At 41.9% G+C, this 12,187-nt stretch overlaps 1 protein-coding gene across 1 annotated transcript in view; it reads right to left on the bottom strand.

Moving 5' to 3' along the window:
* ntn1b (netrin 1b) overlaps positions 1 to 12,187 on the bottom strand; it is a 45,027-nt gene that overhangs the window by 32,449 nt on the left and 391 nt on the right. The window contains exon 2 of the mRNA XM_042393017.1: positions 11,083 to 12,127. Coding sequence (XP_042248951.1) covers positions 11,083 to 12,097 — 1,015 coding nt within the window. The 5' untranslated portion in view covers positions 12,098 to 12,127. The remainder of the gene's footprint in view (positions 1 to 11,082; positions 12,128 to 12,187) is intronic.

Below are 12,187 nucleotides of genomic sequence, written 5' to 3'. Positions count from 1 at the left end.
ATCTGTATTTTCTACTACCCTCTGCTCAGTGTAACTGGTCCATTGTTTAGGTATTTTCAGATCTGTTCTTGTCACTCCAGAACATAAAAACCTGCTGTAACAGAGCCCAGGCACTCCGGGGCTGTTGTACATCACAGTGTAATCTAACATGGTCTTTGGGCTCACTGCTCTGAGGTCATTCTTTTTCCCAGCTGCCTGCCAAAGTGGGAACCAGATACACCGTGTTATCTCTGACTCGCTATCATGAGAAATTGAGCCTCACTGTCTGTGTAAATAAACCACATGTCACATACACAACACACACACATATATACAGATGTCTGCATGCTACGAGCTGTTTGCCTGAGTTTACATCACACACTCAGCACCCAAAGTTTTAAGGGAGGAAACCGTCTGATATGCTGTACGTCAAGGATAGAGCTCCGTCGACCGGGAGAGGAAGGAAGTCACTTTCTACTGTTTGGTGTGAGTGAAGGTGTTGTGAACCATCTGCTCCACAGTAGCCGTGGTGACCTGGACAAGAGATGAGGAGAGGATGTGAACAGGCGGACTGCTCTGTCTACATGCCCACTCAGACTGGGAGAGTTATGGGAGACTGGAAGGCTGCTTAATCCTCCTGCCTGTGGATGATTCTGGGCTCCCAGTCTGCCTCAATCACATACACACCAACACACCGTGTGCAAAGGGAGGATTGCAATTGATGAATCCCCAGGTTTTCCCTCCTTTGAGCAGACGTGGAACCCTGGGATATTTATAGTCATGTAGGGACCGATGTCTGGTAGCCAGCGTGCTCCCTTCTCCTCTATCTATCCTGCTGGATATCCTCTCAAATCCAATAAGTGGTTCCTCATTCTCTCTCAGAGAAGAATTGGTCACTGGGGTATGTGAGAGATGGAGGCAGAGCACAATGGGATGTAGAAATCCATTATGGAGCAACAGAGACTACTGGAGAGGCCCACGCAGAAGTTATATGGAAAAATAAATATGAAACGGGAACCAACAACTCCATTTCCTTCTCAAGGCGGGCTTATTATGTCTGCACGTTGTTTGTTTTAAAGAGTTCTGGAGATAAGTGGCTGTTAATGAAAAGAGGAGCGGGGTAATTAGCAGCTGACATTCCTGATGGTTGGTTGGTGGTTAAACAGCAGTCACATTTGATTTACATAATGTTAGTGAGTTATTACGGGTGGGTGGAATAAAAATAAACCTCACATAAGGCTCCAAACTATTAACTATCTACCTAAAACAGCAAGATTCTTCCAGCAGATCTACTGTAAATGTCATGCTAATAGGGATCAAGACTTTATTCTACTATAATTGATCCAGTTGTCAGTTGTTGTCTTTGTCTTCTAGTAAAAAGACCCCTGTGTCGACAGCGCAGCAGGGAGGATAGTACCAGCCAAAGGAGCTTAGCTATGCCTCCACTGCAGAGTTCCTTAATGCTTTTTGGGGGGAGAGGGGTAAGTGGCACTGGGGGTAAAGCTGGGTAAGTGACACTGAGGACGTGTGTTGTGTGCTGTCACTGAGCTGGCTGTGTCGGGTGGCAGCGCAGCAGGGGAGCTGGCTGGGGGTCTGAAGCGGAGCTGCGGAGCGTGTCACTCCGCTGGCCCATTAATCATTCCCAGCCTGCCCGGCTTCAGCGCCTCAAAGGGGCTCGATGCGCACGCACTAGGTGGTCCTGATGCCACCCTGGAAGCCCCCGTCTGCTCCATGTAGACAGACGGTGGACACAAAGGGTTGAGCATCCACACATACGCACAGACATGTGCATCCATTTCATCTTGGCACAGGCAACAATGTGGAGCCCCATGAACAGATAAAAATAAACAGCCAGGAAAACAAACAATTTGAACTGTCCCAGCCATTCAGGATCCATTTATGGCATCATACGGTGTTGTCTGTTGTGTTTAAGTGTGCACAGACAAACAGAGCTGAAGCCCAAATAACAGCATTGCATTTTAGGACACAGTTCACACAAACTCACTAAATAAGTGCTTCAGTGAGTAGCACTGAAACACGGAGCACCATCCGTATCTGTTAAAGTCACAAAAATTCTGTATTTGTATCTTTATTCAGATTTATACCAGAGATGGGTGGTGACTCGACCCAAAGTGAATAAAAAATGACTGGCTTAATTCTCTGTCTTGCAATGTTTTTACTGCCTTCATTTCCCTGTATGTATAAGTTTAGCTGCTCAAAAAGGTTGAAAATAACATTACATTTAAACCATGTACCTAAATTAATCAAACAACAATCAAAACTTGATTTGTATTTGAACCTCAATTAAAAAAAAATAAAAAGTAAGACTTAACTGAGTCTAAATAAAAGCTGTGTAACTGTTAATGGTCTGGGTGGAAATGAATAGTGGAAGGTAACAATGGGCCATATTTCATGATTAATGACGGGCTGTGTTTATAACGGAAGAAGGACCAGTTGGATGCATGTTTGGTCTGACGTGTCTCTGATTAAAAATGACTAATCTAAGCTACTTACAAAAAACAGGCCATTGGGTCAAAGTTCATCATTTTAAATTTAAATGGAAGTTGTACATGCGAGTCCCACATGAAAATGAAGGTGGTTTAAAGTATCGAGAAAGCTATTGACAAAATCTGAAAAGCTCTCTTGGCCATTTTGCATGCACTTTTAAGACGGTCCCTAAATTCAACTCATCAGTTTCACTCTACTGTCAAGTTCACAAGATACCAAGCTTCAATATTGGATCATGATGTAAAAATAACACCTGTAACATCTGTCAAGCGTTATCCTGCACTGCACATCTGAAGAAATCTGAAGAAAACATATTGAGGAAGAACCTCGTTGAATGACTGAATATTAAACCTAAAACTCTGCTGTGTTAAGAGGTCATTATCGGTTCAATTCTGAATAATTTACCCACATCCCTAGTAATGACACAACATGCGTCAATTCTGCTTTTCACTGTGTGAATAATGATGACACAATCAGGGAATCAGCACACAAAATGTGTCATAGAGCATGTGTGTCTCAAGTCAGCAGATAGTTTTCACGTTTTAGTCAAATGTTAAATGATCTGTGTGTCGAATAAACTCACTGTATTCTGTTCCATACTGGTCAACATTCATACTACGATGTCCAACAGTCCATGCATGAAGGATATTAAATCAAAGCTAACGCACTCCTCTCAAAACACTGAGTCACCTCTCCAAACCGCCATCCACAACATAACAGAACAAGATTTTTCAGTATGCTCTTAAAAGCCTGAGTGAAACCTTTCTGGCTCAAATGGCTCATGTCTGTCTTGAATTATGAGCTCAACAAAACAAAATCCTCAAAACATGCAGTCTTTACCCAGAGGACACTGGATTCTAGCAGAGCATAAGATTTTTTTTTTTTGAGATCCCCAAAATACATCTCTTTGTTTTATGGTCTGGTTGTATACAGAGAAACCTCTTACCAAAGTCACAGGCTTATGTTGTAAGAAAGACTGGAGGGGACAGAGTAATTTTAGAAGTATTGTTCTCCATTTGTGAGACATCGTGACAAAATTAAAGGGTGTTGTAGGATGTGTCCTAAAATGACAAGTGCTGTTATCATTGTTAGCATGTGATCATCAACCTAATTCTTAAGCACAGACATGTATTTTTTTAGCACAGCTTTTTAAATGTAAGGAACGTGTCAGGAAATCAATACTCAACTGGACAAGAATCCCTGTAACATCTTTCATGTTGAAGTGTTATTATGCAAGACACTGAATCCCTCTCATGTCTAGTTGTCATGTTTTTAAGCTGTTCTCACTATGAAGGAGGGCCAGAGAACCCAGGGGGTCTGTGAAGTCCATTGTTCCATGTCTTTAAAGGAATGCATGGTGCTTTGTGCATGTTTTAGCCCATTAACTGTGCAAATTGTGTATATTTTTTATTATTGCTAACACTATTCCAAAACATATTGTAAGTTTTAAGATAAATTTCCCACCATCCACGCAGCCAACACTCAGTTAAAGGTGCAATATACGACATTCAGCCCCACTAGATGTCAGCAAATAACTATTTGCTATGTGAAGTTATAGTGAAGTAATGGCGTCCCGAACAGAGAATGAAGTCACATTCCCTCTGTGTGTGTTGTTATCCAAGCTTTTGGAAGCCAGTCCGGCTGCATGTTAGTGCATGTGAGTCCCTCCCTGTCCTCCCGCGTCTGTCTTCAACATGCTGGGTCACAAACTTTCTCATATTACAAGTAAAGAGTGCACTAAAATATATATCTGAAAACATTTGTGGCAAGAAATAGGCAATAGTAACAGAATCTTGATCCATATTTGATCAGCACCGCCTAGTTTGACAATTTGATCTGAGTTTCGTGAGCCGTGTGTTAAGATGCCACTTTCATTTTTTTTTATATGTAATTGAGTAAATAACACACACATTTGTTTTGGTCTGAGATGCTGTTGCTCTTGTGCAACATCTAGTGGGGCTAATTGTCGTATATCGCACCTTTAAGGTTATGGTGACTGAAAACAAACAAAAAGAAGAGGGTTTTCTCTGAGTCTATAAGAGCAAGTGTAAGGGACTGTCTAAAAATTATTAGGGGGGAAAGAGGTCAGAAAAGTGGGAGGTTTTTTCTTGATGATGGGAAGTGGGTCAATCTTTTTTTTTTATGTTTAGTCCTAATCAACTGGTAGCTCATAGGGGCAATATGTTCGTTTTGAGAAACACAGAATACACTTGAATATTATGGATGATTAAAACATTATCTCCACCAACAGTCGTTCCCAAATTCACAAAAAGGAAAAATTTTAAATATGTCATAATAAGTTGGCCAATGATATAATTCAAGTTAAGGATGACACATTGGGCCCAATTCATTCATTCTGTGTCAGTAAGAAATGTTTGCTCAGCGGCTTTATATTAAGAAATATATTTGCAATTTTTAAATGTGTGATTGGTGGCTATATGAACATTATTGTTCCATTATCATGTTATGGCATAGAGTGATGTAAACCATCTTAAATTCTTTGTGCTTCAACTCTTTGAACCAATTCAGTAATGCTGTATTATTTTTCAAATCGGGGGTGGCCTTTTTTTTTTTTAAGTCAAACATAACGTTAAACTCCCCTCCCCACCCTAATCATTTTCATACAGTCCCTAAGGCATTTCTCACATATTATGAGATATGAGACAAAACAAACAATGAATAAATACTTTGAAAAGTAATTTGAATTTGTTGTTTTTTGCATTAAAATCTCAGGTGTTGGAGCTTCCCACAACACATCAGTTCCATGAATCAGTGCATGGAACTACAGGAATACACAAGACACAAAACTGGTAATAAAGTCAATTCATTTTCTGAAGTATAGTTAAGGTCTCTAACTTTATCTTTATGTAAAATCAAATTGTTTGTGTGCTTTGAAGATGGTCAGCAGTAATGCAAAAAAAGCTGATTTGTAGTTTCCTGTAAAACTATGCAAAAACAAAACAAAATTATTTTTCTTATAAATTTCAGACCATCTTTGTGACTTTGTAAACATGAGCTGGAACAGAGAAGCTAGCTCTATACTGACATGTCACATACAGACAAAATCTTTAGCGGTTTCACTGTGACTGATTTGGAGAATAGTAATGCCTACCATACACTGAAGAGTTTGAAAAGACTTTTAAAAGACTAAAGTCTGACGCCCTCTCACATCTAAAGAAAATATGTCTAGATTTTGCAAAGACTGGGGATTATGCATAGTCACTATTTGCAAGACTACAACTAGACTCCTTTTGAGATTATTTCCCATCCTGCTTCTGGTGGAAATTTACAAGAAGAAAAACTGTGGAGCAGAAACAAAAGAAGCTTTTGGCCACATCTGCCCTTGTGTGTGCATTGGTTTGCTCTAAAAAAAAAACAGCCAAAAAGAAAAAGAGAAGCCACAACCCTGGTTGACAGAACAGGGACGGCAAGGAGCCCCCACCTTGTTTGCTATCTACCCGGTTTGCTGCTTCCTATTTGGTGCTGGAGAGAGTGCACCTATTGGTTATTCACAATGTTCATATTATTTAAACTTAACTATTTGCATGAGCCAAGACTAAAAACTTCAAGTAATATCAAACATGTTTGATTTTATTGGAACGTCAAGACATGAAAAATACTTAATACAACTCGGACTGATGTTTTATACGACCACCTTACACCAAACGATCGAGATGACAGGAGCACACCACAAACAACTCTAGCAAAACACTCTTGATTTTATTCTGACATTGGAAATTTGTCTGTGACTGTGAAATTGCTTAAAAAGTCGTTTGGTATAAGGCCAGCATTAGTAACAACAAAATTTGCCTCAACCTCTGTGAGTGACAGTGGTTTCTGTCACAGTTTCCATAAAATGCGTCTCCGGTTTGCTGTTTCTTGTTTTGGTCAGTTTTTCTCCAGACGAGGCTGTCATACGAGTCCTAATAGTTTCAGTGAGTCAGCTGGCTGATAAAGTTCCATACAATTTTCATGTTTACAAGAATAAGTGCATGAGTCTGCTTTATACTTGATTTTGCAGATTGAAACTAACTGACTGGTTTAATATATTTTGGCTCTAAGGTGACCACCTCCTGACCTGCATTTACTTTCTCTGAACTCCCATTGGTCAAACCATTTGTATTTCCCACCCCAGTGCCCCTGAGCTGTACTCAAGAATTGACATGTTCTAGTTGACTGAGACTCGTCAGTCCATCTAACTGGCACTCTGGTCCTGATGGGATTTTCAAGGGTGCCTGACTTTCCATGCTGCTGTACCGTAATGCCAAAAATGTTCCTAAATGTTTCCTAACTTGCAACACACCTGTTTCCTATTAACCACTCCAGGTTGTTTTAACCTAGTATCTGTTTTTTGACATTTTTTTGTTTATTCTTATTTTCTTCCTCAGTACTTCAACTACTATTTCCATGTAATCTTGTGTTGTGATCCGGTTTTATTTAGACTGTTTGCACTGCACATCTGAAGTTTGTAATGTTGTTAAGCTTGTTGTGAACCCATGGTGGAAAATGACTGTTACCCTGTTAATCATTAGTGGGGATCCAAACAAACAACCCATAACAAGAGCAAGACGCTAACAATCACATTTATTTGTTTTCATTTCTGTGTTTTCTCGCATTCAGGGAAATGTTCCTCTCAGATGAGTTTTTTCCCCTGCGTGACCAAAGTCTTTATATGTTTACTACTGGATTTTACTGAATGTGGCTGTTCTGCTTTATTAAACCCCATGAAGAACTTTTTCTTTGCCTTCCAGAGTGAGGCCAAAGATCAGAGCCTGTTGAGCTGGTGAGGACTCAGTGTCTTGCTGTCAAGGGGATTGAACCAAGGCTTTCTTGTTGAACATAATCAGTCTCATCCCTAAACCACCTTGCAGCATCTTCATTATAACTCTTCATTATGACACATAAACTTTGCACGCGCAGGCTGTTTTCAATACTGTATTGTACAATATATGATGGTGGTGTATTTAAATGCAGAAACCCATCAAAACAGAAGTCAACACAACAAAAACAACCCCAGAAATAGTGGTGTCCTCCGGCTATTGTTGACTAAATTCATGTGAAAAATCAAAACCCTCAAATATGTCTCGGCTTGCAAATTAAATGGAAATGGCTGCCTCTATCCTCTGGCATTGGCACACAGCGACGGGCCGCAGAATGACAAAGGAGAGCGAGAAACCGGAGAAACAGGAGGAGAGAGGGACGAGAATGAAGGAACCGGTACACCAAAGAACGAGCGAGACAGCGCGACTTCTATTACAAGAACATCTATGACATCATGCTTTACAGAAATTCCTCTCTGCCGTCACATGCGCTGCTGCTGCTGAGCTGAAATGAGACCCAGATGGTTAACAGGCCTGGCTTGGACCAACCTGGCAACCCAGGAGAAGGCGGGCGGCACATTCACCATCAGCAGAAAACAGTGTCAGTAGTCAAAGTCAGCAACACAGACAAAGAAAAGTCCGGCACAGAGACGCCGTCGGCCTGCATCTTCAAACCAACATCATGGCTCAATTGTAAAGCAAACAGGAATGTCGATGTAAGATGTGGAGTGGTTTCGTAAATGTGGTGCCTTGTACTATAAGGGTCTGGTTTCTTCCTGCCTGTGTTTCCTCTCTCTCTGAGCTGCTGTCATGCAAGTGGGTTGTAGTATAAAAAGGAAAATAATCTGTTTTCTAAAGGCAGTCTTGCCTTGGCTGATCATGTGTCTAGACTCATTACAAGACTTATAAGCGGCTATAGTACTGATTTTAAAAATGCCTCCATGTGTTTGTGCTTTCAAATCTCTTCCACCATATTTATTACCGAACCTCTGAGTTCTTTAAAGATTTTTATATTCTGCACTCTCTCTATTTTTAGAGTTGTTGGAGTATGTGCTGCACAGACTGGGAAGAGAGCCAGTAGGCAATTGATACAATCATATCCTAATTCAGCTACCTTGTGGGTGGCAAACATGTCGGATCTTCCTCGCAAACATTTCTCTGTAGGTTTAATAAATGCCAAACACTTTGAGCGGAGCGCAAAGCAAGTGACTTTATGATGAAAGATGCACAGATTTCTAATCTACAAGACAAGATCGCTTGCTGAAATTACAAGTTTCTCTTTAAAAATGTCTTTCTTATCAAATACACATTACACTACAGCCAGATAAAAGCCCGCTGGCCGCAAGGACAGGCATGAGGAGGTGCTGCGCTCTGAAAGCACATCAAAAGTGTTAAAGAAACAAGACCGATTTAACCTCCAGCTGACTCGCCGCTATTATAAAACAGGACATCGCATGGCAGGGCGACAGCAAAAACAAAGTCGAAATTGAACAAGTGCAAAATTACATGTATGAGCAGCCGAGGCTACCATTTTAAACTCGCCTCAAAACCCACTTGGCAAGCAAAAGTTTCCCACAGTTCCCTTCACAGCCCATCAGTCAGGCCGGAGAGGAGAGGGGGCCTGACTGTCAGGGGTCAGTGCTACGCTGAACACGGAGAGAATATGAAGCAGCTGCCTGGGACAGGAGGGCCTGACGTGTCACTATATGTGTGTTTCTCAACCTTATTCATTCCTTCATATAACTGATTATGGCTCAACAGGTCAGACGTGATCATGCATCATCATGTTAAACAGCTTTTCGTTTGCATGTTTCATGAACATATTTGTAAGTCATGCAGTTACAGCTGATAGGAATGTGAAGGTTGCTGTTGCCAACACAAATGCCTCTTGACAAAATGATGGCAACCCTGCATGCAAAGCCATGGGAAATTGACTCCGTCTTACTTCCTTGATGCCTGCGGCCAGCTAGTGAAACCAACTACTCTCCCATATCCACACCTTACTCACTCACTCCTCTCTCAATATCTTCATGTCTTATAGCAGAGAGGAGAAATCCAGACAGATCATTAGCACCAACCACTCTGCATCCCCACTGCCAGACCGTATGGACCCACCGCTCAATGGAAACAACCCCTCCCCTGGGTCTTCTTTCATGCTAAGGTGTCAGGCCACCCTTATTATTTCCTCTTTGGGAGACAAGCTCGGTCTGGTTTTATCTGATGACACCGCTCACACACACAAAAAGCGAGATGGTGAAAGGGGGGCCTCCCACTGACAGCGAGATGGATGCCACAAGTGACAACCTTTTGTTTTAGTAAAATACACTCACATGCTGGCTTTGCAGGGGCGAAAGGCGGAGGCCAAGGGGAACAACTTGTTCACTTGTTCCGTTTGGTTGAGCAAACCGTGGCATTGTCGGAACTTGTTACTTTTCCAGGTTTGGTTCTCTGGAGCTCAGGGGGCTTGAGCTGTTGATATAAGCCCCCCACCCCTCACCCCCCCACCCTTGCTGTGTTGAAAATAAGCATCACAGCTAATACACTCGCTCCGAATAAAAACTTGGATCTGGCTTCAAATTACCTCGCGCTTTGTCCTCCTCCCTGAAAGGCTCTAAAGTGGCAGTTTATACTCTACGTGCCAAAAATGTCAATAAAACCGCCTTAATCACCCATCCAATCTGTAATAGCACCTGCTTATGGAAACACAACACGCCCCAGCAGTCTATCTCTCCAGCTGCAACGTTTCCTTCCTATTAAACCGCTACTACAGTCGGAAACACCGGTCAAAACGCAATTACGCATTCGGACAGGCGCACTTGTTTGTTGAAATGACTTCCTGCCCTTTTTTTCTATTCGGGAATTTAGTCAGGATGTTGATAAAAATCTGGGGTCTACAAAGTGCATACAGTGTTGTTATTGAGCGAATTATACAGTCAGCAGCTTGGGAAATAACACTTAAAATTTCTTATTTTTCTAAGCAGGCAGGAAATATGACGCTATAAAGTACATTGTTTAAAAGATTTTGTGTATTTAGTTTAATATCTTTTTGGTGCCATTATGATAAAGATAATATATAACAATTTATTTAAACTATTTGCAATTTTTAGGCCTAAATTCAAATTAATGTTGTTATATTTTTTGCCAGTCATATGTTTTCTGTGCTTGTTTCAACACAAGTTTACTTTGTTTTGGAATTACAAAAATTCTAATATTACCAGCAGAGATTGACAAAGATTGATTAATTTAAGAAGTAATTCAATCAAATACCTTATAGTATAATATAAACCTAAAATATAATTAAACCCTTGTTTGAATTTAAAAATCAGGATGTTTATTTTTGTCATTCAGGTGATGAGATTTCAGCTCGCGCTTGACATACGAGGCCTTCCTCTCTCTGAGGTTTTATTTAACCACAATCAATTTAATTATACTCTAATTTAAGGTCACCACCTATTAATCTCGGCCTGTGGTTACGGCACAAACATTTCTTTGGACCAAAGACATTTGAAAATTAAAGAAATATATCTATTCAGAGGAGACTTAATTCTGTGTTTCATTCCCAGTGAGAAAAATATGTAAATATAAAATTCACGTGGGAGAATCAACAACTGGCTGGTGCGTAATTTTTGCGCGTAACGGCAGGACAAATATGATCAGCAAAAATGACTTCTTTTAACAGCATCTATTAAATTAATCGAATATTATAATTAGTAAAGACTTATTTCAAATGCTAAAATTATTCCACAGTTAAACGACAAAAGAGGGGATGCCTTACCGACGCACTCGTTGGCTTCTCTGGCCGTGGCGCGCTGCCAGGGTCGGTCATAGTGGAAAGGTTTGCACCTGTCACACTCCGGTCCCGCCGTGTTGTGTTTGCACTCACAAACCAGATTCCCCTCTCTGTCCTTTACACACTTTGAAGCGTGTCCGTTGCACTTGCACCGTCCTCCGACCTGCAGGTCCGACACGGCGTAAAAGTAGGAGTCGCGGGCCAGCTCCGAGTCGTCCTCGTTCTCGTCTCCGAAAGTGTGAAGCCGGCTGAAGATCACCTTGATGTCGGTGGCCGTCACCCAGTCCTGCAGCACCGGGGAGTTGTCGAAGTCGTGCGCCGACGGTCTGCCGTCCAACGTGCTGAAGGCGATGAGCCCACCTGTCAAAGGGTGCATGTCTGTGTGGGAGTCCGTGCAGATGGCTTCTTGCTCGTTCTGCTTGGTAATTGTCGCCTTATTCTGCCTGTTGTACATTTTCTTGCACTGAGTGGAATAAAACTGAAACGGCACCCAGGATTTGCCATAGTCCATGGACTTGTAGATTGCCATGGACTCAGGTCTAGGTGAGCAAAACTGCAGGCTCACATAGGTGACCTCAAACTTTTTACCCAGCGTCAAGGTGAGGGTGACGTTCTGCGGATACTGCACGTAGTTTTCAGACTGCCAGCAGGTGAGGTTGTGAGGGTTGTTGAGGTCTGTTAAATACGCAGGTGGATGGGACTTCTTGGGATCCCCGGCGTCACATGTGTGACAGTCCCTCGTCCTCTCCTCTCCCTTCTCGGTCACCACACAGTACCTGGCGGCCGGGGTGCCGCAGGTGCTGGATACGCGCACGTCCTTACCAAAGGCTGAGTTCACGAAGTCGGGGATGCATCTCCGAGGGTTCCCGTTCTCATCATAGCACGGGTCTGGAGGGGAGGACTGTGCAGCAAACATGCTCAGCCCGTATCCTCCAAAGACCCCCTCGGTCAGCGCAGAAACTGTCACCAAGGTGACCCAAACCTCCAAAATCCTTTGCATTGTAATCCGTGCACCGCAGTGACTCTTGCGCTGAAATGTAATGAAGACAAAAGACGATTAAAATAATCAGAATTAATAAAACGTATTATT

Source organism: Thunnus maccoyii, chromosome 18 (assembly GCF_910596095.1).
Source record: "Thunnus maccoyii chromosome 18, fThuMac1.1, whole genome shotgun sequence".
NCBI lineage: Eukaryota > Metazoa > Chordata > Actinopteri > Scombriformes > Scombridae > Thunnus > Thunnus maccoyii.
The sequence above is the reverse complement of the archived record's forward strand: the minus strand, read 5'-3'. Positions and strand labels throughout refer to the sequence as shown.